At 38.0% G+C, this 26,262-nt stretch overlaps 2 protein-coding genes across 5 annotated transcripts in view; both read left to right on the top strand.

Moving 5' to 3' along the window:
* NENF (neudesin neurotrophic factor) overlaps nucleotides 1–26,262 on the top strand; it is a gene marked incomplete at its 5' end in the record, with an annotated part of 340,944 nt that overhangs the window by 158,364 nt on the left and 156,318 nt on the right. The gene's annotated exons all lie outside the window — the stretch shown is intronic.
* TATDN3 (TatD DNase domain containing 3) lies at nucleotides 17–20,067 on the top strand. Of its 4 annotated transcripts, none has more exons than XM_081944186.1 (10): nucleotides 17–147; nucleotides 1,430–1,462; nucleotides 1,997–2,070; nucleotides 3,247–3,331; nucleotides 4,422–4,484; nucleotides 6,123–6,232; nucleotides 6,994–7,049; nucleotides 8,281–8,393; nucleotides 9,096–9,173; nucleotides 20,021–20,067. In XM_081944186.1, the coding sequence occupies exons 1-10, from the start codon at nucleotides 97–99 to the stop codon at nucleotides 20,045–20,047; spliced, it is 690 nt and encodes a 229-aa protein (XP_081800312.1). In that variant the 5' UTR covers nucleotides 17–96; the 3' UTR covers nucleotides 20,048–20,067. The 4 variants fall into 4 exon arrangements, with proteins under 4 accessions (XP_081800312.1, XP_081800311.1, XP_081800310.1 ...); XM_081944185.1 differs by having other exon boundaries at nucleotides 9,093–9,173; nucleotides 20,021–20,062; XM_081944184.1 differs by lacking the exon at nucleotides 20,021–20,067 and adding an exon at nucleotides 9,772–12,437.

Below are 26,262 nucleotides of genomic sequence, written 5' to 3'. Positions count from 1 at the left end.
TGACGCTTTGCCAATCCCCCCCCCTACAACGGTGGAATCCAGAAATAGGTCCGGGTAGAAACAGCAGCTGGGACAGCTGCAGTTCTGAGTGCCAGGATGGGAGCGGTGGATTGTCACTGCCATCTCGCGGCACCCGAATTTCAAAGGGTAAGTGGGTTTGGATGAAAGGGGGAAAAGAAACACCAGAATCCTTACTCTTATTTAGTCATTTTAAATCTTTGCAAAGGAATGGCGAGCTTTCTTCATCTGGAAATACTGTTATGTAAGGATTAGGGATGATTTAGGTTACTACTTCGACATGGCAACGTCTGCCCGAACTTGCCGTGTGACATTTATTTATTTATTCAATTTCTATACCCGCTCATCTCAGTCAATGACTCTGGGAAGCTTGCAATTCAAAACGAAAATGATTATTAGGTGAATCTGAAAATATATATGTTGGTCCTATCAGGGGAGAATACACCAAGGATTTCCCCAAAGATTGCAAACATTTGTGGTTCCTCTGGTTATACTATGGAGCATAGCTGGCTGGGGAATTCTGGGAGTTGAAGTCCACAAGTCTTAAAGTTCCCAAGTTTGGACACCCCTGCTATGGAGGCATATCTTCCTGACTCTACTTAGGGCTGATAAGGCTGCAGAAATCTGAAGCACTTCTAAATGGATACTGAAAGCAACAGAAGAAGAATCTATAAAAGTTCTAGCCAAACTATGCCAGCATATCTGGATAAAGACACAGTAGTCAACAGATTGGAAGAGGTCAATTTACCTTTCAATATCAAAGAAAGGTAGTGCTCGACATGACCACAATTGAGCCCAAAATTTATGTTGCTAAGTGAAACATTTATTAAGTGAGTTTGCCTCATTTTACGACTTTTCTTTACACAGTTGTTAATGGAATCATTGCATTAGTTAAATTAGTAACATGGTTGTTAAGTGAATCTGGATTATTATCTGGAAGTGAATTGGCTTTACTTGTCAGAAAGTCACAAAAGCTGATCACATGACCCCAGGACACTGCAACCGTCATAAATATGAGCCACTTGCCAAGCATCTGAATGTTTATCATGTGACCATGGGGATGCTGCAAAGGTCATAAGTGTGAAAAATGGTCATAATCACTTTTTTCAATGTCATTGTAACTTTAAATGGTCCCTAAATAAACTGTTGTAAGTTGAGGACTACCTGTATTATATTTCCTTTTTTCTCCTTTTGGGGAGTGTTTTTACAATATTTATTCTTTTTAATGTATTTTCTGTATTAAGATTTTGTATCTGTTTTATCTCTTCATAATAAAAATCATGGGGGGTGGGAATTAGACTGCATTACTCTTTATAGGTAGAAAGAAAAGCATGCTGAACCATGGCATAGCAAATATGCTATGCTTAAACACAGTGATCTGCCAGTATAATAACATTTTAACCTTTTCCAGGACATTGAAAGTGTATTGGAAAATGCCAAAAAGGTTTGTAGTATTTTTCACTTGTTATTTTCCCTTTATCAAACCCTAGAAAGAATGGATGCAAGGTTTTCTGCCTTGGGTAGTGGGGTGGACTAGAAGACATCCAAGGTTTCTTCCAGCCCTATACGTCTATGATTCTATCCTGAGAACTCCCAAGTGTTGGAAGGCCTTTTTTGAAAAATGGAGTGCATGGGTGGAAACTGTTGAAGCATGAGGCAAATGACCAAAATTGGAACTGGACCCTAACTTCTATGGTTTAAGGAAGTCTCAGAAAGGAAATGTTTCTCCATTCCCTTTCCTCAACTCTTTTCTTTTCAGCAGAATGAACCTGCAGTTCTATATACAGGTTTTGTGAGACAGTCAGAATTGCCATAGAAATAATATGAGATGCAGAACTTTCCTTTTGTAAACTTTCTGTACACAGATTACTTTAGGAATGTCATTTAAATGTGGGAATAATATTTTGGGATAGATTTACTTTGGAACAGTTTTGTGATTTACTGCTTTTAATTCTATCTAATTTATTTCCTGTTTCAGTCTAACGTTTTGGCCCTGGTAGTAGTTGCTGAACATTCTGGAGATTTCACAAAAATTATTCAACTTTCAGAAAGGTACTAATGTTTCCAGACTGTACTTAATGGGATGAAAATAGTTACAATTTAGGATTTAAAGAATTAAACAGTTAGTTATATCCATTTAACAGGCTTTTGGAATAAACATCTTCATTTGCACTTTTGACGTGCTTCTTTTAGTTTCAAAATTAAATTGAGCTATGCTGTTCAATAAATAACTGTGTTCAGAGAAAATGTTAAAAATGCATTGAATTTTTGGAGTATTTCTTTTGGAATATTAGATTCACCCGCAGTATTTTACAATGAAATTTTAACATAACTAGGTGTAATTTGATATCATGTGCAGGAGAAATTCCCAATAATTCATTTAACATTGGAGACTAGCACTCAGTTCCACTGAGGGATAAATTGGTTTGTTACGGTTCTGAAAGTAAAAGATAAGCCTATAAGTGGAAGAAGTGCAACCTCTTTTTATAGATTTATGCAAATTGCAATATACATTTGATCAGTACTTGATTGGGATATGACAATATCTGTGTTAATGAGATCAGAAGGTGGGAAAATGAGAATTAATACAGTGGCTTTCTTTGAGTTGTATGAAGGGATCTAAGCCTGTGCATTTTAACAGGTTATCTTTTTCTAGATGTTATCAAATACTTGTGCTTTCCGTCTATCTCAGTATCTGAGTCAGCATCCATTTGTATTTTACGGCTCAGCAGTGTCTTCTGGTTGGTTGATCTGGCCTCATGCTTTTTCCTTCATCCATTATTCAATATATACTGTATGACACTTGATATACTTTAACTCAGTGGTGTGCTGGAACTGGCTTGCAAGAGCCACCTTTAAAGTTTTCTGGAATGTTGTGTTTTGTTTGAGAGTAGAGTTGAGCCAAGATGCCTAATGTGCCGATCATCTGTTTTTCAGCTAGCAGTGAGGCACAGCAGCAACAATGGAGGTAGCAGAATCAATTCTTAAACATTTATCAATACACTCCTGCCTAGATTGATATTCTTTTGCACAAAACAAGTAAAGTTGCAGTTATTTTCGAGTGGTACTCAGACAAGGAATGCATTGAAAATGTAAGAATTAGGAACAGAAAACTATTTTACTTTTATTTTATCTGAAATAAGTATTGATTTATTTGACAGCAATTTTAGTGATTCAGTATAATGTGCACCTGACTTATGCCACGCCTTAACAAATGCTTATGTCTAGGTATCCAGGATTTATTTTTCCATGCTTGGGCATCCATCCAGTTCAAAGTATTCCAGGTGGATGTGAACGCAGTGTTACTTTAAAGGTGACATAAAATAAAATTACAACTTTTGAATTCTATACATTATTAAAGTCTATACTGTGTCTTGATTTGCTATAGATTTTTCAGTCTTTATTAAACTGTAGTCAGTAGTTCCTTAATCTTACAAGTAACAAAGTTCAGTGAGTAAATACTTGCCTAAGTTCACAGAATAAATCAATTTGAGAATGGGACAACTTATTAAAAATCATCACTATTTCTAAAATCAGTTTAGTTTAATTGAGTCACTGTATGAGTGAGATGGATGGCAAAAAAAATCTAATAAATAAATACAGTAAGTGAAATCTAAATTATAGACAAAAAGAAATTTCCTCATATGGATATATGAATAAGGCATATATTCATAGTTACCATCACAAAAGACTAAACACATAAATAAAAAAATATCTACAGTAGATACATACATAAAAACATACAATTAAAACACCCCTTATTGATTTATTTAGATCAGTTTTATGAGAGAAGTTTGGTTATTGCACGTCTTGTTGAGAATACTTATTAATGAAAGTTTAGAATTTCAAGATTAAAAGATTCTTCTTGTATAAGCAATGGGGCACATCTTATATTAATATTTTTATAAAGAGAACAAAGGAAGAAGCATTGTTTTCCATTAAAAGTATAGTATATGAATACTAAGGTATGTGGCTTGGTATTTAGATAGGAGTGTCCTATAGTGTGCCAGGAAGAAATCTTTGTGAACTTGGTTGATTAGAGGTAAATCCTCACATATATTTGAAAGTAAAATTCAACATTTATAAGGCAAGATACACCTTATCTCCAGCTACCTTTTGGTTCCATGCACAATGCAAAGTTTTAATGTAGATTAAAATATTCAATATAGCAGTGCTTTCAACCTTGAAGAAGCGTGGACTTCTGTTTTTTAACTATGTTTTATACTACTGATGTTTTTATTTTAAACTGCCAAGAATCACTTAAGTGAGATGGACAGTGTAGAAATTTGATAGATAAATGAATAAATAGAAGAGAAATCAAGAGAAACATGAAACTAAATGAGCAGAAGCAAATATGTACATTTACTTTAATATTCATTTCATATTGTTAAATCTTTTTGCAGGATCTAGAAGAAGCATTCCCACTCATTGAGCTGTATCAGGATCACTTGCTTGCCATTGGGGAGGCAAGTTAACATTTTTATTAAGTCTTTTTCATATATAATTTTTCCTCTGCGAAAAGCAGTGTGTATCACTTAGAACAGTGATGGCGAACCTATGGCACGTGTGCCACAGGTGGCACGTTTAGCCATTTGTCAGGGCACACGAGTTCACCCTTTTTTAAAGCCATTTTTCGCCCTCCCCAGGCTCCAGACGCTTTATAGGAGCCTGGGGAGGGCGAAAAGAGCCCCCCCCCCGGAGGCCCTCCGGAGGCTTCATGAGCTTCCCTGAAGCCTCTGGAGTGCAAATAACCAGCCCCATGGGCAAACCGGAAGTTTGGGAACGGACTTCCGGTTTGCTCCGAGGTTCGTTTTGACTGCTCTGGAGGCTTCGGGGAAGCATCCTGAAGGTCCCTGAAGCCTTCGGAGCGTTCAAACGACCCTCTGAGCAAACCGGAAGTGACTTCTGGTTTGCTCGGAGGTTCGTTTTGACTGCTCTGGAGGCTTCAAGGAAGTATCCTGAAGGTCCCTGAAACCTTCGGAGCGCTCAAAACGACCTTCTGAGCAAACCGGAAGTGACTTCCGGTTTGCTTGGTGGGTCGTTGTGAGCGCTCCAGAGGGTTTAGGGAAGCCTCCTGAAGGTCCCTGAAGCCCCCGGAGGGCTTCTGGGGGGTGGGGTGGAGGAGGCTGTTTTCGCCCTTCCCAGGCTCCTATAAAGCCTCTGGAGCCTGGGGAGGGCAAAAAAAGCATGCAAAAAATCGGGGGTCATGACTGTAGTGTGCACATGTGCACTGGGGGGTTACGCATTGCATTAAGGGTGTGGCATGCCTGCACATGACCCCCCTGCGCTCCCCCCACTTATGGCATGCAAGCCAAAAAAGGTTCACCATCGCTGATTTAGAATTAAGCCCTAAAGAATACAATTTGTGTCTAGATAAAAGTTTCTAGGACACAACACTACAACCCAACCTGTGGTGTTTACACATTGCACAACTTTAGATTTCATTTTTGCAGTACACTTATCTGGAATTAAATCCTATTGAATAAAATGGGCTTATAGTATATGTAAGTGGACTCACACAGAAGTACAGATAGAATGGAAAATAATATATCAATGTACAGTATGCCATGACAAAAAAATCCCTCTATATTTCCTGGGTGTATAAATGTGTATATTTTGGAAACTGTGCAATTGCTGAAGTATTTATATCTGTGAAAATACATACTCATTTATATATTTTGAGCAGTTCAAATACAGAATCATTTAAAATAAATAAAATGTATGTTACATCCTCATTACATATCTATGGCACTTATCATAAATGACAATATGTATGGATACATATGGATTGCATAGTATTTGCAATATATCTAGGAAATATTTTTCATGTAATCAATATTTTCCATGTTGGAAATTATCTTTAAACAACAAGCATGTTTTTGTTGCTTTTGATCTCACAGAACAGTCATATCTTTTGAAGTAAGCTTCATAAAAGATTTACATTCCTGAATAAATGATTAAAGATTGCAAGTGTTTCATAAATAATAATAATAATTATTATTATTTGATAGATGTAGATCCTTCTCTTTCTCCAGGAGCATAACATTTCCTCTAGTTTTTTTCTCACAATCACAACCCATCTTTATTTTCTTCTCTTTCTATAGATTGGTTTGGATTTTACTCCCAGATTTGCCAGCAGTGATGAACAGAAGGAAGGGCAACGACAAGTCTTGATAAAACAAATTCAACTGGCAAAACAACTTGACTTACCTTTGTAAGCCACTTGTTGCAAAAATATAGCTATTTTTATAATTTATAGAATTAGAGTCTCTTTGCGATCCTTAGTTTCTTTAAATGAACTTATGATTCTAAAAATCTGATTGCATTTTGCATAGATCCTATGGTTAATTCATGTAATTATAATGCATCAAATTGCATTATTGTATTATAGTCATATAGTATTTCAAATGTTTTCAAATTTTTATTATTATGTTTCATACCCTCCAATTTTGTATAATTAAAAATTCAGCAAGACATCATATGTAGATTTTAGAAAACCTCAGAGTGGGAATGATGTTCCATAGGGGAAGTGCCATAGAAGAGCAGGTACATGCATGTTACATGGAATTGTTTCTCGGAAGGGATTCTAAGCTCACTCTTCCTTGTTACTATGAGGAGTAGATAGAAAACTCTAGATTTAACAATGAGTGAACTGACTATGGCATCCTTTTCATATGACACTCGTGTGAAATGGGTGGCTATACAAACAAATAAGATGCTATAATAAAGAACAAATTCATCCCCAAATGTTTATTTTTTAATATTGTGATATTTATTACAACTTTAATAATTAGCCTATACTTAACACCTGCTACAAATTAACAGTAAATTAAAATATCTAGCTGAAATCCAAAAGCCTAGACATGCTGCAATCTCAATCATATACAGTATATAGCTGGTTTATCTGACTCTGAAAATCATGCTAGTTTTGCCAAAAATCTCTTGCTGAGTCTTTGTTCTTTTTATTTATTCTAGAAATGTGCATTCCCGCTCAGCTGGAAGGCCAACAATTAACCTCTTAAAGGAACAAGGTATCATTTATTTTACTTAATGATTTAAGTTTGTTTAGCTTTCTTGTTAAAATGTGTTTGCCCCTGATATCGGGTTTCATCTCCATGGGAGTCTAAGTCAACTTTTCTTCTTTAGATGTTATATCAGAACTATGAGGAATATATCCCTTAGTAGTTGCTTACTCATCTCCTTTCACTGCAATTTTCAAAACCATGCGTTATTATTGGAAGAACCACAGACATTTGAAAATCTGAGGCATGTTCAAATCTGGGGCATTACATTTTAGCAAGATTTGCTTATTGGCAGAATTTGTGATGAAATCCAGGGCCCTATTTTGCAAGAGAAACAGGAAGATCCCTAAATCTTGTCACATTTGCCACATTTTGAAATAAATGTGTTTATTTAGGGGCTAGTTTGCCACGTTATGTAATAAATCATGTAGTATATCAGGGGTTTCAAACTTGTGGCCCACAGGCAGGATGCAACATGCGCAGGCCACGCCCACCCCAGCGCCACGAAGGGGGAAAACATCCTGAAACATCATGTGACAGCAATGTGATGCGACGAGTTTGACACCTGTGTAGCATATTATGCAGACTAAGGTGCTGGAGGGATATAATGTCACGGAGCCCCAAGTCTAAAATTTCCTAACTATTCTAATGAATATAATATTTATTCCAAAATTAAACAGCACTTCAATACGGATCATATGATATAAAGTATTTTTTGCAAATGGATTCCCCAAATTGAATGCATATTTATTTTTGCCTTTGTGTGATTTTTGCAAAAAATTTCTAGACTGTTAGAAACCACTGCATAAACAATGATAGAAAAATATAAAACAAATATATGAAAAGGTAATTGCAACAGAATTAGACCTATTACCGCTTCACAGTGGTTTACAGTCTTCTCTAAGCAGTTTACAGAGTCAGCATATTGACCCCAGCAATCTGGGTCCTCATTTTACCCATTTCGGAAGGATGGAAGGCTGTGTTAACCTTGAGCCTGGTGAGATTCGATCTGTCAAACTGTTGGCAGCTGGTGATTAGCAGAAGGAGCCTGCAGTACTGCGCTCTAACCACTGTGCCACTGTGGCTCACTCTACAAGAGGGCATTAAGCTGTCTCTGTTGCATAATATGGGTTTTGATACACACCAACTTTCTTTGTGTGTATTTGGCTGCTTATGTTAGGTTCTGACACTGTAATTCTACTGGTAATGTGACTTCTTTCCTGTCTATTGGAATACTCAGGTGCTGAGAAAGTGTTGCTCCATGCATTTGATGGCAAACCATCTGTAGCAATGGAAGGAGTGAAGGCTGGATATTTTTTCTCTATCCCTCCCTCAATTGCAAGGAGTGAACAGGTAAGGATCAAGGAGCAAAGTCTTGAACAAAAGTTCTTTATTCATGGCATTATGTAATACAAACCTAAATACATATAAGCATATTTATAAACACATTCCAGGACAGGTTAAAAAAAGGTCTAACTCAATCTTGATTCCTGGCAACTACCTAAGCAAGTCCCTAGTTTTCTTGGCAACAGTTTTGGAAGTAACTTTCATTTCTTTTTTTTCCTATGGCTGAGAGCAAGTGACTGGCCAAAATTATCCAGTTAGCCCCATCTCAAAGGTGGGATTAGAACTCATAGTCTGGTCTCTAGCCTGATGTCTTTTACATTTACAGTACATCAAATTAATTGTCGATTATTAATCAAGTAAAGGATTCAGTCCAGTGAAATAGTATAGGTTCTCCTGCTTGAAGGGACTCCAAGGTCCCTTCTGGCTCATTCATTCTATTCTATTCATTGCTTAAACAAAAGAAGCAAGGTTTCTCAATGGATCTTGGACTTTTTCATTTTTAAAAAATTTGAATACATTGAAATAGGGAATAAAATTGTTTGGACTGTATATGTATATAAAGGCAAAGTATTCAGCTTCTGGCAAGGTGTATATTTCAATTGTTTATGTGGAAATTATCAACTGATTAACCGTCTTTTGTTCAAAAGTTTACCTTTTCAGCTTAAAAGCTATAGGTATTAATTCCTTTCTGTGATTTCCTTTAAGAAGCAGAAACTTGTGAAACAGCTGCCTCTAGAAAGCATTTGCTTGGAAACTGACTCACCTGCCCTAGGTCCTGAGAAACAGGTGAGGACCCATCAGTGATTCTATCTTGTCAAGTTCAGCAATAACATACACAGTGTAACAGTAGAATTTATTTTATCAGTTAAAGTCTGTTAAAATGACAGACTAAATGACTGTTAAAAAGCCTCCCAAGTGTAAAGAAAGGGGGAACTGTTGTTTGCCCAAACTCGTGGACCAATGGAGTGCTTGAGCGACAGTGGGTAGCATTATTTTAGGAGGACTGCCCAGTTGCCCTGAATGCTGCTGGACATCTCTGTTGTCTTGGTTACAAAAACAAATAATCCAAGAGCTGGTCCAAGAGCCATTCATGTGAAGATTTATGACAGCAACTGTCAGTGATCATATTTACCCGTTCCTTCATCATGCCTGCATTACTGCAGGACTCAGTGAATTAGGTTTGAACTGAGATTTGCAGATGAGTTGTAAATGAAAAGGAATTGCTCAATAGTATAATCTTTATTGTCATTGTACTTAAATACAACGAAATTGGTTAGGAAAAAGGAAATAGGAACCTGTTACCTAATTTTATAAATGTTTATAAACTTTGTAATTTTCTTTATCAATTTTTAATAAATTTTATAATCTTATAATTGCATTTTAGGTGAGAAATGAGCCAAAGAATATCTTCATTGCTGCAGAATACATTGCTAAAATAAAAGGAATTTCAGTGGAAGATGTTTTACATGTAACAACACAGAATTCACTGAAGGTCTTTCCTAAACTGAAAAACTTCCTCAGGTCCTAGATGATATTTTATAGTATCTGAGATTAATTCAGATTATTTAAATATGTGTAATTACATAAAATGTATAATATTAAAATAGCTAACAGAAGAGCATATGTGTAGCTTAGAGTTGAACTGTAGAGTCCTTGGTGCTCTCTAAGCTTGGTTGTTTGATTGCAGATGTTTTATTACCCAATCCGGTAACATCATCAGTACAAGTGAGTGTAGCTTGCTCCCTGTTTATACACAATAGGTTTCTTTGGAGGCATGATGGCTCAGCGGTTAAAGATCCTGAGCTTGTTAGCTGGAAAGTTGACAGCCCAGGTTCAAGACCCAAGTGTCGTGCGATGGGGTACTCTCCCTTTACTTTCCCCAGCTCCTGCCCACCTAGCAGTTTGAAAACATGCAAATGCAAGTAAAGAAATAGGTACCACTTCGGTAGAAAGGTAACAGCATTCTGTGCAGAGGTGGTATTCTGCCATTTTTGACCAATTTGCCTAAGCCAGTAGCAGAAATTGTGGGTAGCCCCTCCTACCCCCCCCCCAGCTCCACGTTATCCCATTTAGGCCCTTTTTTTAGGCAAAGCGCATGCGCGGAAGGCGGAGCACATGCGTGGACATTTGCGAACCAGTAGGGCAGGTAAGTGAATACCACCCCTGATTCTGTGTGCCTTATAGCCATGCTGGCCACATGACCACAGAAATGTCTTCAAAAATACTGCCTCCCATGGCTAAGAAACAGAAATGAGCACTGCCCCCTAGAGCCGCAAATGATTGGACAGAGGAAACATTTACCTTTATCTTTATGTTGCCCTGCCAATTTTGTTGGGGATATGGTTTTATCCTTGGTAGTTCCTTGATTAGAATATAGTTTTCTGCTTGTGTGCCTGGTGTTAATCCCTGTTTATCTGGATTTTGGCTGCAGGAGAGGATGTGTTCTGCTTTTTTTGTTTCCTTCTTAACTTTTCATTTTGGGAATGTGGTTTATCACTGTGTCTAGGGATTCTTCCAGGAATTGTTTGGATCCAACTTTGCTTAGGATGCTGAGTTTCCAAGTTGAAACTCTGATTGAGTCTGTATCAGTGGTGGGTTGCAGGAGGTATGCCCCGGTACAGGTGTACTAGAGCCTGCCTGGAGCACTGGATACCGTTCCGGTATGGTGCTCCAGAGGGCCCGCCCGCCTGAACTCCTTACCTGTGCTTTAAGCCTTTGGCACTTCCGCGCATGCGCATGGTGTGTACGGTGCCTGTGCGATGCTCCGGCGAGCAGCTGGAGTGTCACGGAAGCTTACAGAAGCGTCGCAAGCAAGTTTGATGCATGTGCGCATAGGTGCGTGCTGCACGTGTCCATGTGGGTGACGACGGGGCCGTTCCATCTGGAACCCACCACTGGTCTGTATGTGTGTTGTCAATTTCAACACACATCTATATACGTTGGTATATAGAAGATGCATAATTATCAATAAGACTTAGTAGGTCACCAGTATATATGTGGGAAAAATTGTTGATAGCCTCCCATTGCCATGTTATTAGACCCAAGACTAGATGTTGCTTTTCTATTGCGTGTTTTATGAAATAGCCTTCTGCAGGAGCTTCAGGTTGCTCTGATTATATAGTACAGTACTGCTTTTCTGAAAGTTGTCAAAACGGAGCACTTCTGAAGCACTTTTAATTGAAACAGTGTCACTGTAGCTGTTAATTAACATTTGAGTGTTCCTTTAGAGTACTCTTACGTATTCTATTAGAATCTGTTTGTTAAGTAACAATACTCATGCATCTGACTATATTCATTGTACAAAATCTGTAAGAAGTACTAGTGCTTAAGGGAAAACCAAACAAAACACAGTTTGCTTTGTATAACAAACCCAGCCCAGGTGCCCTACCTTTCATGCCCAATCATTTTTCAGAATACAGCTAACCTTTGTGCCATTCACAGTTTGAGAGATTTTGTGCTGAAATGAGGGTTTGTGACATGTTAAAAGCAGAAATGATTAAGATTGATCTGGGATGCCACAACAGCCAAGGCTCTGAGTGCATAGCTGTGTATGAACAGTGCTTTGCTTTGTGATCCAATGCAGATAAAGCATGGAAACAGTATCTTACCTAAATAGAAACCTACAAGTTATTCAGACAATAGCATTTTCTTTCTATAAGGAACATTGTTACTGTTCATACACAGAATTGCAACTTCTCATTTCTAGCCAAAAGCATCAATAATGTAGAAATATAAATATTTAGAGTATTTAACATATGTGGTTCCATGTTTTCTTGTCTCATTTTTAACAAGGCTTTATTATTGTAGTTTCAAAGACCTTTCAAGGTTTTGAGGTTCAATAAGGTTTTTGCTTATTTTGGTTGGATCTATGGACTCTCATTTTAAAAGTGCAATAATAATCTGGTGGCTATTGCAAGTGAAGAATGTTTGTATTTCTGCTATTAAGATTTTCTTGGCTTAAATATTGTACTATTAACCAGGGCACATGCCTTTTGTTTCTCTGCATTCTAAGAAATAATATTTATGGAGATAAAATGTTTTGAGAATGACTGACTGCCTGACATGACATTTTCTTAAACTTGGAGCTATCTTGTTCTCAGGAACTTTTTTTTTGCCTTGCTTAAACTATGGTCCAACAATGGGAGTTATGTTTTCACAGAATATAAACCTCCCTGGTGTAATAACCATTCCCTTTCTCCAGGGAACTGGAGTTCTGAAATGGAGACTACATGGAAAATAACTTTCAGCAGAACCTTGACCAAGTTTGTATTTTAATATGCAATCCTAATTGTGGCTCCACAGATGTAAACTATGTCCCTCCATATTTTTTTATCTTCATTTGGAGATACTGATCCCTGGAGATGGATCAGTATTTTTAAGATCATTTTCAGCTTCTGAAAGAGTGAAGGCACTTGAAAGTAAGATGTAAGAAACAATGACTGTGCTAGTATCTAAGGATTAAAAAAAAGCTATGTTTTCAGTGACATCTCAAATCATTTCATTAAGACTGATATAAAAGACTGAGATGTAGTGGTAAGCATTTAGTGGAATTTATCTGAGAGGCTGGAAACATTTTGCTATCACAACATCAGAACAGTTTTTAAATAAACAGAACTTTATCTTCAAAAGGCTATTTTTGGCTTGAAAGGAATGAGATTCCTGTCCAGAAAAGTCTTTGAACTTGTTTCAATGTAGTTCAAAAGTTTTTCTTGTGGTTAAATGGTGTACATACCTCTAAAAAAACTACATGCATTTTTTACATTACACTGAAGTGTATATTAGTCGAATATTAGCTGTGCTCAGCGAGGACAGAGTAAGCTCAAATAAAGTAGGTTTTTGAAAAAATGATGGGAGCTGGGTTGCAAATGTCCTCTGGTGCAAACATTAGGGGAATGGGAGGCAGGAAATGGTGCTTTACTCTGCTTCTCTAGCAGTGGTGGGTTCCGGATCCCATTGCAACTGGTACGGTGCGTCCATCACATGAATGGCCGGGTGTCCACCACATGAACGTGCGTAGCATATGCATGCGTACTTACCACCACAATGCCTCCGCAATGCTCCAGCAGCTTCCTAGTGGAGCATCGCACAGGCACCATATGCTCCATGCGCGGAAGCCCCAAAAATCTCAAATACTGGTAAGGAGTGCATGCAGGCGGGTAGGTCCTCTGGAGCACCGTACCGGAATGGTACCTGGGGCGTACCAGGGTGTACCGGTTGTAACCCATCTGTTGTGGCTCAGCAGGATCCGGTTGAGCTGCTGATGGACTCGGATAGCGAGGAACCATATGAGTCTGCCCTGGACGATGTGGAGGGCCCTGTGCAGGGTTCAGACTCAGAGCAGGGACCAGAGAGGCTGGTTGGCCACCAGGAGGCGCCTGAGGCATGGAGCAGTGGGGAGGATCAAAGGGAGTTTGTCCCTGATGCTAGATTGAGAAGGGCTGAGAAACGGAAGAGCAACTCCGTAGGCAGACTCACAGAAGATGATTAAGCACAGGTGGTTGTGGATTGGCCCCTCCTAAGAGAAATTATAGGTGAGGCATTTGGAGAGGACATTTGCAGGAAACAACCATTCGAATTAGTAGTTAAGAAAATCTATCTATGTATTCTAGCTGTGTCTGTTCATTTGGACTATCTGCATGGCTTCATTTGACTTATCTGGGTTGCTGCAGAGTTAATCTATTGAACGTGAGTTGTCTGGGCCCTCAGCCAAAGGATTTGTTATCTCAGTAATTGAATAGTGGCAAGCAGCCAAGCCTGTGTTCTGGTTTATTCACAGGCGTGGGGAGGGGTCAGAACACCCACCACTACTCTCTAGCCTGTCTTGTTTTAGGCACAAGAATGGGTGATACAAGTTCTAAAGTTTCTCCTCCCAGAACCTTTTGAGTTTTCACACGAACCATGACCCTACTTTGTGGTTTGAGTTAGCACCTTGATCATTTCTGCTGTCATAGATGTATCTACTGGGGATGGGGGAGGGAGTTTCCTGTACTAACTGGGGTTTGAGACACCTGTACTACCTTCTACTTGATGAAGGACAAATCTGAACATTGTTTAAACTGCTCCTGCCCTCTGCTTGTGGCAGCTAGACTTTAAACTAACTTAAGAAAAATTTATCCAGACTAAGACACTTGCAAACTACTCAGGACTGAAGACTATAATGTTCCCCCATTGGACAATTTTCCTGCTGCTCTACCCTCTTGTTCTACCAGAAAAACAGTGACCTTCTTGTTGGCAGGTCTTTGTGCATGTACATACTTTTGTGTGAAACAAACACACACACACACAAACAGTATTTATCTACATGAAGTAAAATAAAATCCATATAGACAAAGTTATATGCAAGCACAACAACCAATTCCAAAATTAAAATAAAATCTTGATAGCTGTTTTGCATTCTAATGACTTTTATATCTTTCATCAGTGCTAAAAAAGCACAATACCCAAGAACTTTATGTAACATAGAAGAGAATAAAACTTAGTAAAAATGTGATTCTTTAAAAAAAAATGCTACCACTTAGCTTCTTTCATTTTATCTCAAATAAATGGGGAAAAAATGATATAACTGTAACCAGACTTTAAAAAAAAAAGTTCAGCTGTTAAAAATTATTCTGTTCAGCCATGGCAGCAACTAGTGCAGATAACCTTTAAGGAAACCTTGGAAGATTACCATGTGAATAGGCTTTGATAGTGTAACATAATACATTAAACTGAGAACTAATCTGTGACTCCATTTTTTTCTGTATGTTTCAGTAACTTGGGGAAAATGACCATTGTATAACAATATTGCCCAGTCTTATACGATATTATGGGGAATATTGAGAAAATATTTCTGAAACGAAGGACATTTATTTCATCATACTATGTTTTACTTTGTATAATCCATGCAAATCCATTTTAAAAATTAACCATAATCATGTAGCTAAACTCATTTTCAAGAATGAATATTTGTGTATGTATGTGTACATGCGTACACACACACACACAAACAATGCAGTTGTTTTTTCAATTAGGCAAAATGCATACAACTTCAGTACTCCAGCAGAGAAACTGCTTCTAATAGCTCTTCTCATCCAAAAATTGCATTGTCTGAAAAATAAAATAAATACAAGGTGAAAAACAGAATCACTTGGTTATATAACATTTTTCTTATCGTTAGTTAACAATACAATAATCTTACAGCATGTCATGGTAGTTGAAATGTGTATAAATACAAGTTATACAAGACTTCTGAAACCATCTGATGTTTGTTTCCTGTCAGAACAATCCAATTCACTCTGCCAGGGAGTGATGTGGTGTTAATGGGATGGCGTGTGACAAATAACACACAATGATCTATATATCTCACAATGATGTATATATATTCCTAGACTACTTTAAAATATCTTCAAGAAAACAACCCAGCTCAGAGAGCCCCAAGGACCCCTCATTTCAACCCTGAATTATACATATTCTCCTTTATTGGTACACAATCATTTATTAAATATATATAGCCATCCCTCTCAGAAGAATAACTAGATGCAGATTATGTACTGTTCATTTGGTATTTTTAAATATAAACTAAAAGACATTTCATATAGTCAAGAGAGCTTATTTCCAAGGAATCTGGGTGCTGCTTTATTCTAACTGGAGATGGAAGTTCCAGTACTCTTTTTCCTTGCTGTCTTTTGGAAAAAAATCACAAAATGATGGTGGCAAAAGAAAGCAAAAAGTGTAACTTGTAATAGACACCATGAGCACAATCCCAAAACATCTGGAGTACCACTTGAACACCACTGGCATTAACAAAATTGCAGAAGGCAAGTTTCTTTGAAATAGCTTACATCTTGGAACAATATCTTTTAATACCATCAAACAACACATCTGCTTATCCCAGATCCTTAGGAGGGACTTGAGAGGTGGATAAAAATGCCAAATCCAGACTAAACATCTGGCTATGTGCAACTAACCGTAATAATAATGCTTTTTATTTTTACCCCATTTTTCTTTTATTTTTTTTTTTCTTTCTCTTCTATCATGTTCAATTCTCGGAGACTGCCTGGACAAATCCTTGCAGTTTTTTTGGCAAGATTTTTCAGGAGTGGTTTGCCACTGCTGAAATTGACTGGCCATAGGTTACCCAGTTGGGTTCATGCCCATGGTAGGATTGGAAATCCCAGCCTCCCAAGATTGATGCCTTAACCACTACACCAAACTAGCTATTATTACAGTTTTAGAAGCATAGGCAGAATGCGTAAGCAGATTCTCCTCCATTTTCTCTATGATAGCCCTGTGAGATAAGCTGGACTTAGAAGGAGTGGTTGTCTAAAGGTCATCTTATGAACTTTTGACTGACAAGAGATGTGATCTTGGGTTCCCCAGGTCCTATTCCAGCACTTTAATTATGTATATTGCGCTGAACAAACCTTAAGAGAATAGAGAAAAACCTAACTACAGGACAATCTTTTCTGAAGATTCTTGGCCATTTTCCTTGTACATTTTCCGGGCTTCTATATTTCACTGATACAGTTTTGAACATGGATTCCTGAAAATAGATAGGCTTCTGAATGCTCAGGTGATAAAGTTAAATCAAGCCAACAAACTAAATGGATTTCTTGGCTCACAGGGTGCTGAACTGAAAGGATCCAGCAGGGTAGTTCATAAGTTCCCATATTCTACTCTAGCATTTATTTCAGGTAAAAACTCCCAAGTCTTTAAAAAAGAAATCCTATGCTTTCTGAAAGAGATAAAATATAATGGATGCCGTTCATATTTTTTCAATAACTTTCTCTGAAAATAACCAAATTGTAAAAATTATTGCAGGCTATAAAATCACCTTTGAACATTTGAATGTAAAAAGCTACTTCAGCAGGATTTCCTCTGATCATAAAAATGAATTGTGTAATTATGAGTCAAGCGAGAGAAAATTATGGCTAGAAAAACAAGCATTGGGTTTCTCTATAGTGCTCTGAAATACATTGAATAGGAATAATGTAGTAGCTTATTCTTCTATTATATATTCAACATCAGTATTTGTTTTCCAAAACGTTAGTGATTAAGACCAAAGAGTTCTCAGTAAAATAGAATACCTATTTGCTTCATCACAAGATACATTAAGTTATATGGGGCGACCACCAGAACTGGGCAGCCAATAAATCTTTATTAATTAATAAATAATGAAAGAAGAGAACATAATTATTTCCCTGTCAATAATATTTTGGAACATATGCTAAAAGCAACAGTAATGATATTGACTATAATGCATTGGCAGAATCACATATAATATTGACCCTTAGAAAACTAAATTGGTTCTTTTAATGTGTGAAAATCAGTGTAATATAACGTTTAGCCCAGAGGAGCCAGGTTCAAATCTATTCAACCATAGACTTCTCTGAATAACTCTGGATCAATCATTCTCTCCAAGCCCAATCATATTCAAAGGTTTGTTACTACGGGTATACAATTAGGGAACACCCTTATTTAATATCTCAGGGGTTGCCACAAAGAAGAGGGAGTCAAACTATTTTCCAAGGCACCTGAGGGTAGAACAAGAAGCAATGAGTGGAAACTAATCAAGGAGAGAAGCAACTTAGAACTAAGGAGAAACTTCCTGACAGTTAGAACAATTAATCAGTGGAACAGCTTGCCTCCAGAAGTTGTGAATGCCCCAACACTGGAAGTCTTTAAGAAGATGTTGGATAGCCATTTGTCTGAAACGGTATAGGTTTTCCTGCTTAGGCAGAGGGTTGGACTAGAAGACCTCCAAGGTCCTTTCCAACTCTGCTATTGTATTGTATTTATAATCTAGCCTGACCTGTTACAAAACAAAGATATAGAACCAACAGTAACATAAATGAAACAAGAATAACAGCATCAGCAATCATGTATGGGTTATAACCTACAGCAGCTAGTTAAAAAACATTTCTTCCTGTATTATCAGGGCCTGTGATGTGCCGAGGAAGTCATTTTGATTATATATCCAGAAATGGGCACTTAGAGGAAGTGCCAGAGTTTTAAGGCATTCTTGAAAGATGAGGGATTGGGATCACGTGGACCTTAGGAGGTAACCAAGAGCAGGTGTGATGATAGAGAAAGGTGCCTGTTAGCTCCTATTAAGATGACACGGGTATGGAAAGACTTCTATTATATATTTCTATATCCAAATTTATTTATTAAATAATATATAGTTCTCTAATCAGATAACATGTTTTCACAAGCTGGGGCAAACTGCAGGTAAATGGTGAAGCATGCTAGGATAAATGTTTATTGATTACAACCCTTTTATTCTGCAAGGACTCCAAGGAAATAGCTGGAGAAGATGTTTCCTTATTGTCTCCTTTCAACCAGGGAAAAAGAAACATTAATGTATGCTACAAGCATTTGGAGAGGAAGTTTTTAATCATGCAATCAACTTGGAATTTGTTTACAAAATTGCATTAGGTCTAATGTTTCTTTAATCTCCCTGTCTTCTCACCATTGCATCAGTTAAGAAGAAAAAGAAAGTATAATTTAAAATGCTTTCTGATTGTTTTTGGAAGGAAAAGGATGTCTACACCTAGAGCTCTTAGCCTCCCAGGGAAAGTATGTGATCTTCAGAAAATGCTTTTCAGAGAGCTGTCTCTAGATACTTACCATATAGCTGGGTTCAATTTTATATACTGTACACAGTGGTTAAATCTAATTTTGTTGTCCACCTGTCCTGTGGGCGTGGCTTGGTGTGGGGGGGTGTCATGTGATGGTGGGTGTGGCCAACTTTTTTTCCCACTTTTTAAAGCATTTTTAACTGGCAGGAAAATAATGCTTTAAAAAGCAAAAAAAAAAACCTGAGCCATGCGATCCTCGGAAGCTTTTTTTTTTTACTACTGGTTTGCAGAACCACAGACATTTGTACCTCCTGGTTTGGCCAAACCAGGCTGAACCAGGAGGATTTTACCCCTGACTGTATATATAGATAATGCTCGCTTACCAACTTCCTTGTTTAGCAACAGTTCAAAGTTACATTTGGAAAAAAAGGTTTTTCAACCAATCCTCGCATTTATGGCCATCACAATGTCTCCATAGTTACATAATTGACATTTGTGTGCTTCATAACCAGCTTCCAAACAAGCAGAGTAAATGTCTATGGAGATTCTCAGTCATCCAAGTCACGATTGTCCCAAAGGTGCTTTTTTTCAAGAGGCAACCTTTCACTTCTCTTGGATGAGAAGCTAAATGTCTTCAAAGAAAAAACTAGAAAGTCCACTTGCCTCTTGGGAAAAAAAGCATCTTTGGGACAGAGTAAACAGAGAAAACAGCAGTAAAATTGCAAGTTGTGATGTAATATCTTACTTAATGACCCAAGATGATTTGCTTAACAACAAAAGCAGAAGTGATGCAAGAACATACATATGTAGTGTACACACATAGACACACTCAGTATATTAAATATCTGGACTGATACAAATTTAGTTTGCAGCAATAGGGTAATGGACCCATCACAACTGAATCCTGTCCCTTAATTTTAAGAAATTACTGGTGTGTGAAGTTCAATATTTATTTGAAGTGCAATATTTGCAAACTTACTTTTTTCAGGAAAATGCCGTTTTTCTTTATTAGGAGGAGTTACTTTTATCCAGGATGTCCTGCCACTGTCATACTCCTGTTTTTCTTCCTTGTAGTTCTCTACTGAAGCCCGATTACTTTGAGGATAATGTTTTTTCTGGGGCCTGAGCCAACAAGTTTCACTATTTCCTTCTATCAAGCATCTTGATTCCCTCAGCTTGTTATATTCAAGCAAGCGCTTTTTTGCATCTTTAGCCATTATAGTGAAATGTGCTTCTTGTTACCGTGAGATGAATTTCTGTTTTTTAAAACAACAATGCATATAATAAAAAATACTCAGGCCTATTTGCTTAATACTTTTTATCACTGAAAACAGGCAAAACTAATTTGTTCTTATAGAGATGAAGCCTGATATATACTTGCTAGAAAAGATTATGCAGCTGATCTGAAGGGAGAAAAATATTCATTTCCAATGCAGATAATTCATGTACTAATCGTCCTGAAATCCATTCCTAATAACAGCTAGTACACAATAATGGCCCTACTGGATGAGGCCAAAGCTAGTCCTGCACTGTTTTTCATAATAATAAACCAGATGCCTCTGAGGAGATAGGGATATAACCATCTCCCACCACTATCACCTGCAAGTGGTCTTGCATTTTTCAAACCCAACTGCCTTTGTTAGATCTGTCCTCCATGTATTTAACCAATTTGCTTTAAAGCCATCTAATGTAACAAACTACCAGGGTTTTATGGTAATTATTTCCTCAGTTAATACATTTTGGGGGGATAGCATTCTTTTGACTGTTTTGAATCTCCCCCTAGTCAGCTTCATTGGATGACCCATCATCATTTTGTGAGAGAGGAACAAAATTCTCTGTTCATTTTATCCATTGTGTGGTTTTTATTCCTCTCAATAACTTTCCACCTCAGTGGCTATTTTCCAAGTGAAGATGTCCCAAAGCCTTTCTTTCTTGTAGGGAAATGTTTAAGTGTTCCAGCTGGATAGGTACTGATTTATCAAATGTATATGGCCACCTATCTCAGAAATGTGACTCTGCATGATGTACAAAAACACTGAAACATTCTTCAAATACCACTAAAACAAACTAGAAACAAATAGAAACAAGATCAGGAACAGTAGTTCTAATTCCCAAGATCTAGAAGATCCAGGATACCCATCAACTGAATAGTAGAAGTTTGGTTCTGGAGAAGGCTGCCACAAAAATATTGCTGGATAGGGTAATGTAAAACCCCATTCCATCAAAGATGCTGCATTAGTCCTCTTAACTCAGCTATCGAAATTCTCTCACCAGCCAATTCATTTGATTAGAATTGGTCTGCATTTTCTCTTCCCTATTTATTTTTGAGCACTTTTTCAATTCTAGGTACATATGCTTGGTCAGCAAGAACTCTTTGGAATTCTTCACGGTAGAAAAAAATCATATATAGTTCCTGCATAGTTTTTTAATCCATATACCACTCTTTCATCTCTTGCCCCCATTCTGTGATTATGACTATTTCCTTCATATGGGTATCCTGATGGCCCTTTTCAAATCTCTCCTTCCTTCTGGATAATCTGATGTGATTTCCCATGATAAGATCTTTCTGCTTCGTTTTCTGTTCAGTTTTTCCTATATAGTAGATTCTTATTTACATGTCCTGTTCATTAGAGAGATTTACAATGCTAGGAATAGTAAGTACAACTGTAGCTCTGAAGAATATCAGCCAAAAAGTCCATGTTCCAGTTGATATTTCTAGCTACTTGCAAAATCTCTCGGATCTCTCCAAGTCTTTTCAGGATAATCACTTGAGAGTGATAAATCTTGTAATGTTCTAAAAGTTTCTTTAGATAATGTTAGTAATTTAGGAGGCATGTATCCTGTTTAGAAAATATTCTCTTTTCCTGTCTTGTCAGGTAAAAGTTCTGGCATATTTACACAGATGCCTATCAACAATGTAATTAACCTTTTCTTTGAAAATTGTTTTAAAAAATTGAGAGTATAATTTGATCTGGAGTACATATTATATGGACCACTGCTTCATTTCTAGAGATACTAACATTTAGGAGATTATGAAGACACTTATGAGATTATGAAGAACCTGGAAATACAAGTCTTTTTCCTGATCAAAGAATAAACATGATAAACCTGTTTCCCCCCCTCTTGCATAACATAATTCACACCACTGTAACTTCCTACATGACCAAATTACAATAAAAGCTTTTTAACAGTCTTTCCTATGACAACATATTGAAGGATTATAGGGGAATGATCAAGCATTAACTTAAAATGTAATTGAGTATAGTATGGTATGGTATAAAGTTCATAGGGGCATTTCTAATACAATGGGTGCAAATCAGAGGTATTTAGCAGGTTCTGACCAGTTCTGGAGAACTGGTAGCAGAAATTTTGAGTCATTCGGAGAACCGGTAAATACCACCTCTGACTGGCCCCACCCCCATCTATTCTCTGCCTTCTGAGTCACAGCTGATTGGGAGGGAATGGGGATTTTGCAATAATCTTCCCCTGCAGTAGAGAGATTTTACAGTATCTTTCCCTTGCCATGCCCACCAAGCCACACCCACCAAGCCATGCCACAACCATCAAGCCATGCCCACAGAACCGGTAGTAAAAAAATTTGAAACCCACCACTGGTGCAAAACCCTCATCTTCAACCTCACAAGTTGTGACACACCATTTTAATTTAATAGTTTAAAAGTAGAAATTTTAAGCTCCTCTTTGGTATCTGAGGTTGCCATCTCTAGAACTATAGGCTATTATTTTTCAAAAGCACAAAGAACTTTAAAACGCATGGTTTCTGCCCAAACATGCCAGGGGATGTCACTAAGACCCCCTCTGAAGTATTTTCAGATTCGCAAGATTCTGTTAACTTCACAATAAGGGTATAACTAGTACACCTGGTTGTGCTTCTTGTTTGGATACCTTGCAAGGTTAACATCAATGTTGCAAGTCTCAAAGTACCTCTTCCCTTTCACTCTCCTGAAAACTAGGAACACTTTCACCACCCCTCCTCCTTTGGACTCAAGCTTTGTTAACCGATCATTGTTCGGGGCTCTTCCTCCTGGTCTCTCAAGACTATTATCATATACCGTTGTTGCTTATGGTTTTATGTGCAACACCATCACAGCTTGTTTACTCTAATATTGATTAAAGCTACTGATAAGGTCAACTGCCAGAAGCACTATAATTACTGGTGTCTCCCCTAGCAACTCATACTAGCAACACAGTGGTGGGTTCCGGATCCTGTTCCAACCGGTATGTTGGGAACGGGCCCGGCGGCATCCACATGGACGCACGCAGCATGCATATGCATCTTAACGCCTCTGCGAGCCTCCATGATGCTCCAGCTGCTCTGCAGAGTGTCGCGCAGGTGCTGTATGTGCCATGCGCCTGTGCAGAAGCACAGAAGTCTTAAAAGACAGGTAAGGAGCTCGCGCGGGCGGGTGGGCCCTCCGGAGCACCGTACCGGGATGGTATCCGGTGCTCCAGGCAGGCTCGGGTACGCCCTTATACACTTGGCAGCACTGCATTCAATAGTTTAACCATTTATTTACATTATTTAAAGTGTTAAAACTGCTGAGGAGCTTTTTATTTGTCTGGATTACTCTAGAGCTCAAGCCACTGATCAGTAATTTAACATATTGTACATTGACCGAGTTGGCTCCCACTATTTGTATAGTTCTATCCATTGGAATAACATTTTTTTAAACCTTTCAGACTTTTGTTCTTTAACAAAAGAGGAAGTTTGCTTAGAAATCTTTGATGAGAGGCTTCATTAGCCTTTTGAAATCCAAGTAAACAATGATTCCTTGATCTTTCTAATCCACATGCTCACTGACACGTACCTATGCTTTGCAGAACTGCATTTTTCGCTGAAATGAAGTTCCCAGGTTTTAATAGCTGTTGAGAAACGGCCACTCTTCACTAACAGTCTTAGAACGTTCCCGAGATGCTAGGCAACCAGCAATTCAAATCATGGCTAAACCAGTACACAAGCATCCATTTTAATCAATTGTTGGCAAGTTGAATTATATGTTGCACAATAAAGCAAAGGACCTATCTTATCACAAGACACAAAGACAAGAAACATCAGCAGACAAATGAAATAAAAAAAAATCAGGGAGATCATTTGCAACTAGTCAAGAAATGAATATGTCCTGGCAATCTCATGGCTGAAACAAACTTGTCAGTTGTTCTGGTTTTAAATAAGTGTCCTCACCCGAGACAAAACAAAGCAAAATTGGTAGAAACCCATAGCAGATCAGTGTGTGAAATATTCTCAACTGAGGTGCGGGAAAGGGGATCAATCCACTCCTATTGGCTGTTTCAGGTATACCATTCTTCATAAGTCCTGAGCCCAGTTCTCTATCACCATAGTTGCTTTGCTCGAGATAAGGTCAGCTAACACAACAGCCAGCGGTGGCTTTACCCCATAGCTCCCTACAGTCTGCCAAAGAAGCTTTTGGTTAGGCTGGGGGAGCTCCACAGCAAAGCTTTCCCACTTATCATGCAGGTCTCTCAATACTCTCAACAACAGGGAACGGAGCTGCTGAGTTTTGAGGACAGGCAGCTCTTCTGCTTCATTTTTATCACTTCTGCTCCAGCCTTGTACTTTGTACAAGTCCTATTTTATCCGCAGGAAAGCACAGGAGAGGTGAGTCAGCATCTGCACATCGCTGAATATCTGTTCTTAGTATGAATATTGCTCCTGTGGTGATATTGAGGGCAATACAGCCAAGGAATTTAACCAGTAAAGTTTGACTTTACTGTATACACAACGTACAGTACACAGCAGCTGGTAGGAAAGCAAAATGGAGAAGTTTGCTATAGCTTTGGGATCAGCAAATCAGACTGGAACTTTTATAGTTTTCTGCCATCTCGGAACTGATGGTTAGTACTTCAATGCGACAGTGCAAAAATGCCTTAAGTAGTTGGAATTATTTAACCCAGTAAAGATGTTTCCATACATTATTGCTGGTCTCCACCAATACATCATAAGAAATTTGCATTGGGTTAATTGATGGCCAATATGTATGACTATCATAGCAAAACTATATCTCTTCCAATACTGTAGAAACTCACAGAATCCCAGTTCTGTACTATTAAAAAAATCAGAATTGTTTTGGGTTTTCTTCAGTCTTTTAAGAAGCAAAACAAACAAAACAAACAAACAAACATAAAAAAGGCTGAAATTTCTGATTTTCCCAGTGTTCTCTGGAACAAAATCCTAAGGACTGCAAAAATTGTAGTCTTGGAGAATATGCCCAAAAGTGACAATAGTTTGCATAACAGACCATCAGAATAAAAAGCTATTTTGAACTTTAATTGGATTCTTTTGATTTTTTTTAAAAAATGCAATGAACACAATGCCCTCTAGGAGCCAACAATTAAAAAAAAAAGCAGGAAACAGCACCAGATAATAATCAGAAAGGAAATCAAATTCTATTTTTAAGACTGGCAGGGCAAAGGGCTACATATAAACACTGACAGAAGAAAGTCTGACGTTTTTGCTGCTCTCTGAACTCGGTCAGTGATCTCCTTAGCAATGATGTTATCTACCCAGGTAATGACATATCTGCAGAAAGCAACCAAGTTCATAGAGGAGCAAGAACCCATTCACTGTCAATTCCTTCTTAGCGCATAATCTCTACTGAAGACTACAAAACTGTTTATTGCCCCCTAAAAATAATTCTCAAACCGATGAGGGTTTTTCTCACCCCACCTGAAGCATTTTCAGCCCAGACGTCTTAATATCTTTCGGATGCTATTTTGTAGCATGCTGTCTCCATAAACTGGATATCCCCTCCCAGTGTCTGCAATACCCTGAGCTGGTTTAGATTGCAGGAAAGCGTAGTCCAATAATTTTTCTAGGACAAATAGGTGAAATCAGATACAAAATTTCAATTTCATCACAAAGTGGTCAATAGAGGGGATGACATAAGTGCCCTAACGTGCTTATCGTCCTTCTCCCTTGTAGTTTTATTCTCCTATTGTTCTCGTTTTTGTTTGACAAATTCCAATAAAAAAAGGTGGCGGCAAAAAACAGCTGCTTTTACATAAGGTAAGAGAAGCCGAAGTCTAACCGTAACATGGAGAAAACCGGGTGTGGATCTCCACCAATCTTTTCCTCCAAGCCAACTACCCTCCTCTTAATTTTCCAGAAACAGTTTAGGAACCTTTTTTTTAAAAATGCCACTCCGCCGTCGAAACCTAGGAAGATGCTCCGAATGAGGAGCGCATACATAGCTACTCCTGCCACCCCCTCCCCCGATGCCCCACGAGTTGCGCCTGAGGGATTAGACGCGCGATGCAGCAATCTGTGAAAGGTGAGAGAC

Source organism: Natrix helvetica (assembly GCF_964273705.1).
Source record: "Natrix helvetica genome assembly, chromosome: 2".
NCBI lineage: Eukaryota > Metazoa > Chordata > Lepidosauria > Squamata > Natricidae > Natrix > Natrix helvetica.
This window is presented reverse-complemented; position numbering and strand designations above follow the sequence as displayed.